The following is a 15,132-nucleotide window of genomic DNA, read 5'->3' as shown; positions in this document are numbered from 1 at the left end:
AGAGCACCTCTACCTCAAATGGCATGGGCAAGGGCAAGGCAAATGCACTATTCACATAAATAGTGGTAGTCCTTACCTTTTTTATTTCCATCCTAAAGGGCAAGGGCAATTACCATTCACATGAGATATGAGGGGATGAATTTGTATAGAGTTTTTAGTGTGGGAAATAAAGAATATGACTATGTATTTATAATTTTTTTTATGGAAGTTTTGGTATTTTTTTCAATTTTGTTTCAATTTTTTTTGGTTGTTGACGTCATTATAGACGTCAACATTATCATTTTGCCCAGCATGCTCGGGCTGAATTTGCATGTGGGCTTGCCTAGGCTCATGGGACCCAACCCTTGCCCGAGCTAGACCTTGCTCGCTAAGGGGTTTTGGGGCCTGGAATTGCCTTTTACCCAGGCTGGACCCAAGCGCTGAAAGTGCTCTTATAAATTCAGGGGATAAATTTTAGTTATGTTTATGATAAAAACTCATGTTTACCACCCAAGATTTATAACAGATAATCCACTTACATCAAAATCACACCGCTACAAACAATAGTGCATAAAAAAACACATCGAATTCCCATTCACATGAGTCGAACCAAACCGAAGACCTAATCCAATAAAATAAAATGGAGAGACCTACTTAAATATCAATGAAAAAAACCAAATTAAGATTATTAGGCACACAAAGTGCCACGTCATCACCAACGATAAAAACTGATAGGATAGGCCAGGGTGAAGGGGGGTTTTGGGAGTTGTGATAGAGTAGAGAGAGAATAATGGCGGGAGCTTCTTCAGTGTATATGCATTTGAAGAGCAGAATGAGCCTTTGTAATGTCACTGCTGCGGTCACTTCTTCTCCTAGTAGTAGTTCTGCAGAGGCCCAAATTGGGAGCAGGGTTCAGCTCCCTGAGAAGACCCGAAACTCGCGGGTGCTGGTTCTGGGCGGAACGGGTCGGGTCGGAGGTTCCACTGCCATTGCCCTCTCCAAGCTCTGCCCCGACCTCCAAATTCTCGTCGGCGGTCGAAACAGGTAATCAAATTTACCATTATGCCCAACAAAGAACCCAGTTCTCTCTCATACAGTCTCATATTTGTTTGGTTTTTGAGAAAACATGGCGGAGAAAATAAAATGATAATTGTTTGAAAAAACGTAATGGTTTAAAATTAATATCTTTAGCAGAACTACTTAGAAATTTTTTCCAGTCCCAGATAGAAATTTGTAATAAAACGTGTTGATGGGAACTTGTAGCATCTTTTCCCTCATTTTCTCATAAAGCAAAGAAATATCAGTTATCAATTGCTAGATGACATGAAGTTAAACAATATTAATCTTCTGGTAAAATACGCTCTTGAAAATGTGTTAGTTTTTCACATCTCCTTGGTCATATCTGATTACGAATGCTGGCAATTTGAGATGCTACATTTCTGGAATTATGATTCCATCACAGGGAAAAAGGAGCTAATATGGTGGCTACACTCGGGGGAAACTCAGAGTTCTCTGAAGTAAATATTGACAATGTAAAATCATTGGAAGCAGCTCTGAAAGGTGAATGATTCTTCTAAGTTCTTTTTCCATGGTACCATGATTTAATTTCAGCTGGTTTCCCATACTGGGGTATTGAATGGTTTCACCAAATAAGTATCAGTTTTGTACTTGGCTGATTCTTTACCCATTATTTTTATTGTCTTCTTTGTACTCCTGGTATGAACCAAGAGTACCAATGAAATTTTGCTCTTTATAATTTAAGAATAACTGAATCCAATTTCGTTTGCAAAATTTTGGGTAGTCTTCTGTAGTCCATGTGTCACAAGCACCTATTTCTGCACCTAGGTTAAAGAAAAAAGAATAAGGGGGCAAAATATGTAATTTCTTACCTATTTATGCTTGACCTATGTAACTTTTTTTGTTATGTTGTTCTGATTTTTGGTTTGAGAACTATGAAAGCATTAAGCATGAATGTTGGGACAAGCGACCAAAAGAAAAAGAAATGTTGGGACAAAGAGAAACATCATTTATCTCTAGAGTTTTCCGTATTCTATTCTATGCTTTTCACTTAACCAATATTTACTGAACAACTATGCCCTTGTGTCTGGGATTTCATATATTTCTGTCACAATATCACATTTTGGAGAACACTGCATATAATAGAGATCATAATTTATGTCCATGTAGTATTTTGTGGTCTTAGTTTCATAACAGTAATTATCAAATTTGTTTTTAAGCGACTTCTCTCTGCAGATGTGGATCTTGTAGTTCATGCTGCAGGGCCATTCCAACAAGCAGAGAAGTGTACTGTATTGGAAGCTGCCTTACAGACAAAGGTGAGGAATGTTACTATGGCCACAGATTGTCCCCCTTCCCCCACATGAAAAGAAAAATTGTGTTTTTAATTATAAGTGACATATGTTTGTTTCGTTTGTGTGCGTGCATGTTTATGTTGGAATATATATCTCAACTTTACTATAAAATGTATGACTTTGGTAATGTGTTTCTTCTCTCCACAGACAGCCTATGTTGATGTTTGTGATGATACAGCCTACTCACTGCGCGCAAAATCTTTCAACAGTAGAGCGCTAGCTGCAAATGTTCCAGCAATAACAACTGGTGGAATTTATCCCGGAGTGAGCAATGGTGTATCATCAGCACATTTTGTTCTATAGTCCACAAAGTTTGGTACACTTGCTTGTGCATATATTTGAACCGTGTTTAAAATGAAACAAATGGAGTTGTTTGTCCCAGATAATATTTCAAAGATATATTTCTTTGAAGTAAAATGCAAGTGAATAATAATCTCAAGTACCAAGCTCCTTTTTATTTGGGTTCGTAGCTGAGATTTGTTACTCTCTGGATCTAGATAGACCTAAAAAGCCTGGGCTGAGATACTCTGAGTAGCGGGTTTTTTGAATTCAGATGAGTTGTACCTTACATTTATAATTTAACAACTAAACCTCCTAATGTAATAACCTAACTTTTGGGTTTGTCTATGTGAGGTTTGGATTATCTCAAGGGCAAAAATACATGATGCCTAAGGTTTTATTCCACATTTAACTTACCAAATTTTTTGTAAACACACCAATGGAAGATCATAGGAGTACTTATAAATTAGAGGTGTCGTCAGATAGTATTCTTGTGTCAAAGTGAAAAGGGGTCATATCTACTATTCCTTGTCTCCTAGATGCTGACTCCTACTGTTATAATGACAGTGATGGCTGCAGAACTAGTTCGTGCGGCAAGAAGTGAAAGCAAAGGCAAACCAGAAAGGCTAAGGTAGCAATTCCCATTACCTATTTTAAGTCCAAGAATTGTTTAATTTTTATTGTTTTAAACTTACATTTACAGTATATCTCCAATCAGTTGGCATCAAATAGGACTTTTCTTCTGGTTGAGATTCTTTTTCATTGAATGGTGTCTTCTACTAAAAATATCTTTCATATTCGAAATAAACCGTTTTTTGGCCACACTTCTCAAGCTCTGTGGTCAATGTCTTCCCCAGTCGCATTCCATGTCTTTTTATTGTTATTCAAATTTGAGCAAACTTGAAATTGGATGTTTGGGATATTTCGAAATGCTTCTTGATTGAGATAGTCACATATAACATGGAATGTTTGTGCTTTTTCTCTATGGGTCATCATGAATTCTATGCCTAACAAATATGTGCCAATATCTTCTCATCAGATTCTACTACTACACAGCGGGTACTGGCGGGGCTGGTCCAACTATCTTAGCCACTAGTTTTTTGCTTCTCGGAGAGGAGGTTGTTGCATTTAATAAAGGTTAGTTTCAATGCTGTTCTACAATATCTTCTTCACCTTTTCTATTGTGTTTGATGACTCCTGAATTCCGTGTATCATGCCTAACACCAATAATGGGCTACTCAACCAGGAGAAAAGATCAAACTAAAGCCATATAGTGGAATGCTGACGATTGACTTTGGAAAAGGAATTGGAAAGAAAGATGTTTATCTGTTGTAAGTTCTGTAAGCTAATATTTTATGCATGAGTTTGAAGTCACCAAGTCATATGATCAATAAATTATATACAAATCAAACCTGTAATACCATTATGGCTATCACCAATTGGGTCATTATGTGGACGATGCCAAGTTCCTAACAAGTCTCATGCAGTTGTATACAATTCCCCCCATCCACATTTTCTGAAAGGGCAAGGAAACCCCATTAGAAACTTGTCAATCAAATATTTTGGTATCATTTCTAATTTGTTTTCTAGTTATGTTCTTTCTTGTCGACATTGTAATATTTCAGTCACCATGTTTGACAACCCTATACTGGAATTGCACTAAAGATAATTAACACAATCGAAGAAGTTTCATCCGAAGTTTTGTTTAAATTTTATTTTCTGGTCCTTGCAAGAAGGGGAGACAAATATAAGTTTTATGTACCATAATGGTCTCATAGGTCAATCTTCTCAAGAAGTTGTCTCATAGCTAGGTTGAGTTTGTCAATTATGTCCACGAGGGGTTACTGGCCATGCAGTACTTGATAGATTGCAGAATAACTCTTAGATTGCATAGTAGTTTGTCCTTGAGATGCTTTTGCATCTTTTAATCAACTCCCAAAAGTCCGATCAGGACTTATTTTCCTTCTTTTGAAGCTTAATGAATTCTGTTTAGATGAACCAGTTGGTTTCTGTCTATCTGCTCAGTTAATAAAGTATGAAACTGCTTTGGTTCCAATAAAACAAGGGTTGTACTAAACCTAATCTTATTTTCAGGAATTTGCCAGAGGTAAGAAGTACTCATGAGGTCCTAGGAGTACCTACTGTCAGTGCTCGATTTGGAACTTCACCCTTCTTTTGGAATTGGGGAATGGCAGCCATGACTAGTCTTCTTCCAGCAGTACGCTATGACATTTGGGATTTCATGCATCCCCTCTGATAATCTAGAATTGTAATTCTAGCCTTAGCATTTAGATTTTCACCCTTATTATAAGAAATGAGATGAGATTTGATTGACTATTGCCAATATTCTGCATTTCAAAGGAATTAGTGAGGATTAAGAAACAAATTCTCACCAAAATGACCCAACATTAATTTTGAGTAACTAACTGTTAGCTCGTATGATAAGCCTAAGTAATTTTAGAATAAACTTTTCAGGAGCTGTTGAGAGACAGAAGCAAAGTCCAACAGATGGTTGACCTGTTTGACCCCGTAGTCCGACGAGTTGATAGTATTGCTGGAGAGCGTGTATCAATGAGGGTGAGGATATAAACACTGAATCAAGTCTTCAGTTATTTCAACTTCTTCTTCAACTTTTTTACTAGTACATGAGGAAAAGAATAATAATTCATACCATCTTTGTCATTGCAATTCACTTCACTTCATTCTTTTTCTTTTTGGTGGGGTGGCAGGTTGATTTGGAGTGCTCTGATGGGCGCAATACAGTTGGCATATTCAGTCACAAGAGACTCTCCGTGTAAGTTTTAAGTTATCCAGAGGTCTATTTGTTTATTTTTCCTTCCAAAATCAATCGCGGACACCCCGATTCCCTTTTCTTTTAAATGTCTGTAAAATGTTACAAGGTTGATATCAAATGTGATATTTGTGGTGTGGACATATGTATGTGAAAGTACGTACTGGAGGATTTGAATGAGATGTGACTGAAATAGAATTTGTGTTGCAGATCAGTTGGAAATGCAACAGCTGCATTTGTTCTGGCAATTCTTGAGGGAAGCACAAAGCCTGGGGTTTGGTTTCCAGAGGAGGTATGTACCAGGGCTGAGTACGTAGTTTAGAAACCTAAAAGCTGCCCATTGATGCAATAAGCCTCTTATCAAATTCTCTCCGTATAGACTGAAGGCGTTGCAATCGAGGCAAGAGAACTCCTTCTCGAACGTGCTGCACGAGGAACATTCAACTTTGTAATGAACAAGTAAAATTTCTGGTCCCTTGTTCTCTTTCTTTTAGATACATAATATTATTGTTTGTATTGACTATTCCATTTCTTAATATTTTCTTGGTCCTCAAACAGGCCATCATGGATGGTGGAAACAAATCCAAAAGAGTTGGGGTTGGGAATATACGTGTAATACTCACACAGAAGTCAATCTAAAAGTTCAAATTCTTCTTCAGCTTGTTCATCATGTTGCAGAGGTATAGCGGGTGGCACCATCTTTTTTACTCAAATTATGACACAAGTTTTCAAGCATTAGATAAGAAATATATACTGATAGGGTCGTACTGCTTATTTAGTTTTTTTAGCCATTGTCAAATATTAATCGTTTTTTTTTTTTTCCAGGTGGCGAATGTTTTTATTTGTTGCAGTTGTGAGGCTTCCCAATCTTGCAGGACCAGAAATCTTTTGGGTCATTACTTTAAACAAATTTTGGAGAGAAATGTGAATCTTTTCCGCCCTCTACATACGTGGTATTCTTTAGTAAATGAAACAAGTGGAATGTAATTTACATCTAATACCATCCTATATACTCATTTTAATGCTGTGAAGAACTTTTATACATGTCATGGAGAGGATGAGAATATAGCCGCTCTAGTTTTTAAGAAATGCCCCTATATGCAACATTATTTCACTTCAGAGATCAACAAAAAAGACAACAAACCCATATTTTCAGAGGTAAAAAAGTGATTCTGCCTTAATTAGGGTTTATGTTGGATGAAGTAATTTCAAACTCTTCAAAATGAGCACCCAACTCAAAGGGCCGACCTTGAAATTTCGGGATCATAAACTAATCATAATGGAACAAATAACTAAACAAAACTAATTTTTATTAAGAAGATTAAAATGCCTAACAAAAACATGCCACAATGGAGAAAAACTGACTAAATGGTAAAAAAGTACTTATTATTTTGAATCTGTACTCAAAGAAGCCTAAGCCTAATCTAAGACCCAACTAGACATCTTATGCTTTTGGTGGAGCCCGTGATGCTCTTCCTTTTGGTGGTGCCGGTGATGATCCTCCCTTGTTTGAGCAATGATCCTTCAACAAAAGCTGGAAGAAAGGGTTGTTGAACCTGCTGAAGACAGCCGAGGAACAATCTTCGTCAAGTTGTACAATGGCCTTGCAGCAATCTTCTTGAATGGCGATTTTTCGGGTCCAAAACGACACGCAAACCTCACGGTAACAAGGCAGCAGCACGGTAATCTCCCATGCACTTTATAAGCTTAGGGTCAGGGTGCCACCATGAAAACCCTTTGGTGGGCTCGGGAGGGTGGTGATGGAGCTTTGGCATCATCAGCAGCAGCCAAGCGTTGTGTCAAAGCCAAACAGAAAAGAAAGAAAAACACGGCAACTCCACTCTTCACCATCTTTGCAAATTAAATCTCAAATGAAAGATATGCGTGAGTGAATGATTTCAAGTGAAATGATTGTGAAGCTTGTGGGAGTATATATATAACCAGTTAGATTATCACAGAAAATTTAAACTAGATTAACTTGTTATTATCCTGTTGAGTGAAGATTAGTATGAGTTTCATTATCTTTTGGAAAATTAATTAAAGTTAAATCATTATCAATCATAGTTGAAATCAAAATTAATTAAGTCTAAATTTTTTGCGATTATTTAGTTACTTTTCTTTTAGGGTGAAAAATGACATACCACCATATTTTAAGGGAAAAAGAAATAAAATTATGAGCTATTCCCGTTTGCTGAGTGAAAATTAACAGTCTCTTCAAAGGTTTTTGAGTGCTTGGTATGAGTAGCCATATCAGCAAAAACAATCACAACACTTTCTTACTCTTCAACTTATAATTGATATTGTTGTGCTGCATTGGGAGGAGAAAATATTATAAATGCAAATAATGAATAGAAAAGTACAATTTAAATTGCTTTTCTCTGAGATGCCCTACTTTGCTTTTCTTCACATTATCGGGAGAAAATTTTGCGTGGGATTAGTGCAGATTCAGGATTCTTGAGCCAAGAGGTTTAGGTGTAAAAGTGTGGAAATTTATTTTACGAAAAAAAATTACACTAAAAAGCAAAAAGATATCACTTTCACTCAAATCTCCAGTGTTAGACAATATTAACTTACCCAAAAACGATTTCCGAAAAATAAAAAACAAGGCAAAGTTTATTCACATTCTAATAATAGAGAATGTTAACTTACCCAAAACCCATATCCCTACCTAAATAATGATGTTCATCTTTCTTTCACTTTACTTATAACTTACCCTAAACCCTAAACCCTAAACCCTGCAAGTTTGGCATTGCAATGCTGTGAAAATAATCGCTGTCAGATTTGCTGTGAGAGAAATTAACTGTAAGAGAAAACAGTTTAGCGTTTGGTAAACTTTTTGTTAAAAGTGTTGTTGGTACTGATTCTCGCATAATCAGAAAATGATTGCCGCATAATCATTAAACCCAGCGCTTCTTCAAACTAATTCCTGCATAATCAGAAAATGAAAGCACCTCATTTGCGCTTTCCCTTATAGCTTTCTCTCACAGAATTTTTAACAATAAGTGATTTTCTCATAGTTTATGAAAAGGATTGGGCTTCCCAACATTTTGTAAAAATCACTTATTACCCCAAATAAGCAATGCCAAACGGGCATTAAACCTTAATTTCCAAATATGCCCACCGTTTTTATACCACTCCCATCATGAAATATATTTGGAGTGCACGTTTTGACTCATGGTTGACTTGCCCAAAACTTACCTTGCTTTAAGTCCACTCCCATCCTCTGTAATTACTTTCTTTGTTTTGACCACTCCCATACAAGTGACGAGATATGGCAATTTTTGCCAGGAGGCCAAGCAACTGAAGGTCTTCCTCAACACGCAGGCTCAAGGACGACTAGCCGTTTACCAGCTTTAGAAGAAACATGCATGCCCGTCTGGATGTCTCCCAATGTTTCAAGAGATTTGCAAAGACGACGAGAACAATTGAAATTAATATTCTTATCATGACTTAGTATTATTACAAAGCAAGCCTTTTATTGACGTTTTGAGTCTCACTTTGCCCTCACAACCAAGTTTATCATAAACTCCACCACAATTGCTGACATGAGCGGGCATGTAAGAATGCTTTCTTAACAAAAGGTTCTTAATTATTTTCTTTTCTTTTGCGAATCCCCGAAGAAAATTTACTATTTAAACATGTAATAAGAGTTGTTTATATCACTACTACATTTTACTATTCGCGCTATAACACCCCGATTTCAAATTATTTATCTATTTTAATTTAATTAAGTGAATTTACAGAATTACCCTTAAGGTAAGGGTAATTTGGTCATTTTCTTATCCGGAGAATTTTGGGACCACGGGTGGTTTGGTTGCGTAGGTAGTTCCGAGATGACTTCGTAGACAGGTGGTGGGCTCGATTCGGAGTTGTAACAAAAAAGTTACGTTCAAAACAAGTTCAATGGCATAACCGTAATTTTCTCGAAGTTGGTTTTTAATAAATCTGAAAACACTCTCTCTCTCTCTCTCTCTCTCTCTCTCTCTCTCTCTCTCTCTCTCCCACAACCAGCCCCTCTCCCTTCAATTTTTTTCAGCCGGCTCCTCCTCCAAGCACCACCGCCTCGACCACTGTTTGGGCCAAAATTGACACACCCACCAAATAAAATTAGCCTGTAATAAAGCCGCAAAAATCAAAGAAAGATGGAAGCCCAAAAACCGTAAGAGACCACCAAGGCTCATGAGCAAACAAAGCAATAGGAAGAGGGAGTCCAGAAAAGGAATAATCCCACGTGACATCTCTGGGATAAAGAAAAGTCGAGCAATGGCGATCATAGAAGAAGTGATTGAAGGGTTCATGACATCAAGTTGATTATGAAAAAACTGAAGATCAAATCCCTCTTATATATGTATATTCAGAGATTTTTCTTCTGTCTTTACAGAGAAGGTAATTCCCAAGGAGATAAGCAAGTTACAATCTCGTAGAAGGATAAGCGAAAGTGGAGCTGTCCAGAAAAGGAATCAAACTAACCATCACGGGTAAAATATCACAAGGGGCAGTTGAAATTGGGAAAGAGATTAGGTTCCTTTTCAAGAAAATCAGGGAAGTGATTGCCTATTTGAGAGCCTATCTGCCAAAACTGAAGAAATCCTATTTTCTTTCCTTCCATTAAAGAAGAGAAAAAGGGGGGAGATATCTTTACGCCCAATAAATAAACACAATCACCCTACTCCAGAGAAGAAACAGTTTAGTATAAATACAAGAAGGAGTGAACAGGGTAAGGGACAACCAAAAAATCAATCAAAAACAAAAACTCAAAATGATCACTTGATCTCAAAAAACCTTCAAAACACTAAAGCAACCAAAGCTCATTGAGCCAAGACACCAACACAAACAACACAAAAACACAACAACAATCAATCCAACACTCAAGTCATCAATCAAACAAACAACTCAAAATCAACCAGAAGCTCACTTGAATTCCAAGTGAAAACCAGCTTTAGATTAGAATTCCCAAGGTTCAGACTTAGAAAATAAGTCATTCAAAACGAGATTTCTCTCGTTACAAATTTGGTTCAAGAAAAACCAAAACAAGCCTCTAGCCCACTCAAGCCCTCAAAATAAATACTTCGCCTGCAGATTGAGAAAACTGCAGCTCCACTCAAAAGCTTCACAAAAGCATGAGGTACATTGAAACTCGCGGAATCAACCTTTGTATCGATTTATAGTTGAAGCTTAGCAATCAAGGTTGTCAACGGTCCAGCCACCTAAGCTGCCTCCAAGCCCTGCATTTCCAAATTTGTAATGTAACCTTCCATCTCGATGTAAATGGAGTTCCAATCGTATCTTCATCTCTAGCATGAGTATTTATTGTTATAGTTTTGTAAAAGGAAGTTCTGCCTAAAAACAGCTTTAAATTCCATCAACCATTCTGGCCAGAACAACCTCTTTATACTGAGATAAATTGTTAAAGTCCTCACCAATCTGAGGCAAGAAAAGAACTTACTTGGGAGATATTCCTCACCCAAATTCACAATCGTTTGTTTGCAGAAATCAGTAACTTGGGGCGCAAGTTATCCATTCCAAACTAAGTCTGCTAGAATTTTTATTACTAGCAGTGGGCACGCCGACACCAAAGAAAGTCGACTTGTTGATCACCTATGGTTCTCAAGGCAGTGAGGAACTTTGCCCTTCCATCATAGGAGTAAACGCAAAACAAGCAAACAATTTGGCACGCCAGTGGGACTTCTCAAGTATACATTTTCTCATTGAGTTCTTTACCACTCCATGAATACGGAAGCTCTAGCCGAACCCACACCATGACATGGAAATAAACCAAGTGGCCTCGTGGAAGGACTGAATCAAGAAAGTGATGCTCGGATTCAAGACATGGCAAAGACAGGAGCAGGAGGTCCAGACTGCCTGTAAGGATGAACTCGATACAGAATCTGTGGTTACGACAAGAGGTCACAACACAAAGGAGCCAAGATACCCTAAATAATATGACAGCCATGATGCAATGGCAGGTCAACAGCATTCAGAAGGATCGGAGGTCGCCATGGCTGTAATTCCCAATCCCGATGAGGTGGTCCAAAGAACTAGATCTTCCCTATGGTCCCCACCGTGATTGGCATGGCCATATCAAGAGAATCCTCCTGCACAGTAGCCGGATACCTGTAACGGGAGAAATCCAGCCGGACACAGGAAGTGGTTTTTCCCGTCAAGAACGTCCGCCCCAATACGCCGAAGCTCGCGCCAGACAAGTCCGCAGACCAGCCAGTAGCCTCACCTTGTTCCGCAGAAGCTGCCCCACAAGATCTCCCTATGGAAGTTCTCGCTCAACAGCCAGCAATATTACCCTACAGGCCCGTAAGGATGGACTCAATCCATTCCCTCCACCGCAAGAGGAAGGAGAGGCAGAGGGGGAAACTATCCTTATGCTAATAACGATGTAAAAAAAGCAGAGGGCAAACCTGGAGGAACTACCAAGGACTGGAAGAGCTGAGGAGCACAGGAAGAAGTTCTCGCTTAGACCATATAGGCGTAACCACGATTTGCTCAAATGCACAGTGGACAAAACCCTCCTGCTAATGCTCTAAATGACGTGGGGCATTGCAGAGGATGATCAGAAATGATGGAGCCTGAAGCCAGGAAGGGGGAAAGGCCCACCTATAGGAAGCCATATCCATATTACATCGATCAGATACCCTTGTCCCCAGGTTTTAAAGTACCAAACTTCACTTTATTCAACGGAGAGGATCCTCATGCTTCATCAGTTGAGCACGTAGGCAGATTTTCCACCCAATGCATAGCCATAGAGAATAACCCACTGTTAAAGCTAAGACTTTTTGGGAACTCTCTCTCTGGACAAGCTTTCACTTGGTACACTAACCTGCCAGCAAATTCTATTCAGACTTGGGAGCAAATGGAGAGCGTCTTCCATGACTACTATTACAGGATTCAGCCAGAAGTCACCATCAGTGACCTTGCCGCTCTCAAACAGAGTGAAGATGAACCTCGCCAAATGGCTCAGCGCCTTAAAATTTCTCCGAGGAAAAGATTTGATGGGATGTTGTTTGAGATCCGCAGAATCGCAGATAAAGCGCAAGTACGAGGAATTGCTCAGAGAGGAACAGCAGAAGAGAAACTCTTCCAAAGGCACGTATTACAAATCCCCTTCTTCCTCAATACATATGATTGAAGTGGAGTCAGAAGAAGATGCAGAGGAATCGGAGGAGAGAGAGGTTGCAGTTGCGGAAATGGCAAAATTAAAACATCCCATCACTGTAAAACCCTTACAAAGCCTCCAAGGGATCAAAAGCCGCCACCATTCACAGGAGGGTTCGTTCCAAACAAACCCATGCAGAACAAAGTATATTCTTTCGATCTGACCAAAGTAGATGCTTTGTTTGATGAAATGTTGCTTCGTAAAGCAATAGAGACGCCTCACAGTAATGCCCAAACCAGAAGAACTCAAGGGCGCATAAGATTGCAGATGACACAATTCTTGGAATCATTCTACCAATAGTTGTGTTGTTTTCAGAGATGTTATGCAGTGAAGGGATAATAAAGAAGAAGGTCAAGCTAGCGTAAAACCTCCATCCGTCACCACGCATCCTTTCCCCGCCACAAGTTAATATGGTCAACCTAAATTGGCCGTAACGAAAGAAGGACAAACTATAGAGGCCGACTTCAGAGAAGCAATAGTTTCAAAGGAGACTATGGAAAGACCAAAAGCAACCATTTCACCTGGAATAATGCTCGCAAAGGTGAAAAAGTGTGAGGTCGAAGCCGAGGTAATCCCGAAAACAAGATCCGCCCACTCCAAGTGTTTTTGACCGGATTGGAACCACGCCCCTGTGATAAGGCCGACAGAGAAACTACCCTAGGCCTGTCCAATCCAAGCAGAAGAATGACTAAGCAGCCCAAGGAAGAAAAATCAATAAGAGTGCCTGTATGATAAACCTTGGCGCCATCATTGAAGTGTGTGGTATTCTGTCGGGAAAAGTGGCACCAACAATGGAGCCGACAAGAACCCAAAGGAGGAGGGTTCAGAGACAAGATCGCACATTCCTCAATAACGAGAAAACGCACAGTGCTTCAGAGGCCAATCCCGCCAAAAAGGGAAAGAGCCGTAAATATTTCCCTGCATGTAACAAGCAATCTCTCAACCACGTGGTTGAAAAAGGTAATCCTCAAAGAAACCTTCTATCCATTCTACTCCGCCTAAAATCTACTTAAAACTCCCCACTGCAGGAAAACTGATCCTATTCCAGAGAAGGGCAAGGAGACTGGGTTGAGGAATATGAAGAGGAGTAGCTGGATTATGAACCATCTACAGATGACTGTAATGCGCTCCTAATGTAAGAACTAGGAGAATGGACGGAGGAGTATGATGGAGAACAGATGGATTATGACGGAGAATTGGATGCGAAAACCGAGGCATTCGGTGCAGAATTGAGGACTTGTTACGCGCGACCTAGGCATCAATATGGTGTTCATTCCGCCAAAAGTTCGGGCGAGAAGGACAAGAGCACTGGACTGAGACGATTTTCCCAAGAAAGTTTTGAATGCAAAGTTAAGGTATGGAAGAAATGCCGTATCAAAGAAATGCACCCTGTGATGTATGAACAACCCACAAGTTGGCTACAGATCGCCTTTGCTTCTCCAAACCAACCAAAGAAATGACAAACCACCTCGCACTTTGTTTATAATAAAGAAACTTTGGGGGTGTTCCTATTCCCAAAACTATGGTAGATGGAGGTGCAGCCATCAACCTTCTGCCTCACAGAATGCTGAGCAAAATGGGCAGAATGTAAAAGGATTTAATTCCAACCCCCTGATTGTCACCAATTTCGCAGGAGGCATCACCAAAACCCTTGGGATCCTAGATGTGGATGTTTTAGTAGGAAGCAAGAAGCTGAAGGTTGCATTCTTTGTGGTAGATACTACCTCTACCACTTACAATGCATTGCTTAGTAGACCTGGATTCACCAGTAGTCTATGTGTTCCTTCCACTCTTTATCAACAGTTAGCTTTATGGAATGAAGAAGGCTACATGGAGATAATAGAGGCCGATCCACGGCCATTTCTACCTTCTGCCATGTGTTGTGAGGCAAGGTATTATCATGATGACCTTGGTCCTTTCACCTTCTTTGGAGTCAACCTTAACGGCCGCCCCCATGGTGTCACGCCTGCAGGCTCATTGAAGAAGGTCTAACCAATTCCTTGGAGGATTGGAACACCTTTGTTCTAAATTTCCATAGCACTAATGTCTAGTCCCAATCAACAAGAAAAGGATCGAGCTGCAACAATCCGGTCCATTACAAAAAGATTGTTGATATATTGAAGGAAAGAAAGTTTTTATGCAGAATCCACCATCAATATGGCGTAATCTACTCATGAAAGCACGGAAAGCCAGGAGGAAGAGGAACTACAGGAGGAAGTGCTAGATTTTGCACCAGCCGCTCACAAAGAGGGATCTAAGTATGCATGTAAAAGATTAGCATCATCACTAAAAATGTGAATGGGCAACAAATGCATGTAATCGAGATTACCTTTATAACTTGCATGTTGATGTCTTTGATGGTCTGCATCATGAATTTGTGAGTCTCTTCGTCTGAATGGACATTCCAATTGTCCCAGCCTCTTAAAAAGGACTGGCGCGTGTCGGGAAGCGTGCGGATCACTGTAATCCGCTTTCACAAGCATCAAACTCCGCAGAATCGCAGGAGTTCAATTCCCATGAAGGATAAAGGGCATCTGCACTAT

General features: G+C 39.4%; 1 protein-coding gene across 1 annotated transcript; it reads left to right on the top strand.

Annotated features, from left to right (window-relative positions):
- The first annotated feature begins 724 nt into the window (after positions 1-724).
- On the top strand, positions 725-6,510 carry LOC148919099 (uncharacterized). Its single transcript, XM_089049039.1, has 14 exons — positions 725-1,023; positions 1,442-1,539; positions 2,233-2,315; positions 2,499-2,625; positions 3,198-3,261; positions 3,670-3,767; positions 3,877-3,961; positions 4,725-4,848; positions 5,106-5,207; positions 5,360-5,424; positions 5,632-5,713; positions 5,801-5,880; positions 5,980-6,101; positions 6,247-6,510. Exons 1-13 carry the CDS (start codon positions 770-772, stop codon positions 6,035-6,037), a joined length of 1,320 nt encoding a protein of 439 aa, XP_088905165.1. The 5' UTR covers positions 725-769; the 3' UTR covers positions 6,038-6,101; positions 6,247-6,510.
- The last annotated feature ends 8,622 nt before the right edge of the window (positions 6,511-15,132 follow it).

Source organism: Prunus mume, linkage group LG3 (genome assembly GCF_029339155.1).
Source record: "Prunus mume cultivar Tortuosa linkage group LG3, ASM2933915v1, whole genome shotgun sequence".
NCBI lineage: Eukaryota > Viridiplantae > Streptophyta > Magnoliopsida > Rosales > Rosaceae > Prunus > Prunus mume.
The sequence above is the reverse complement of the archived record's forward strand: the minus strand, read 5'-3'. Positions and strand labels throughout refer to the sequence as shown.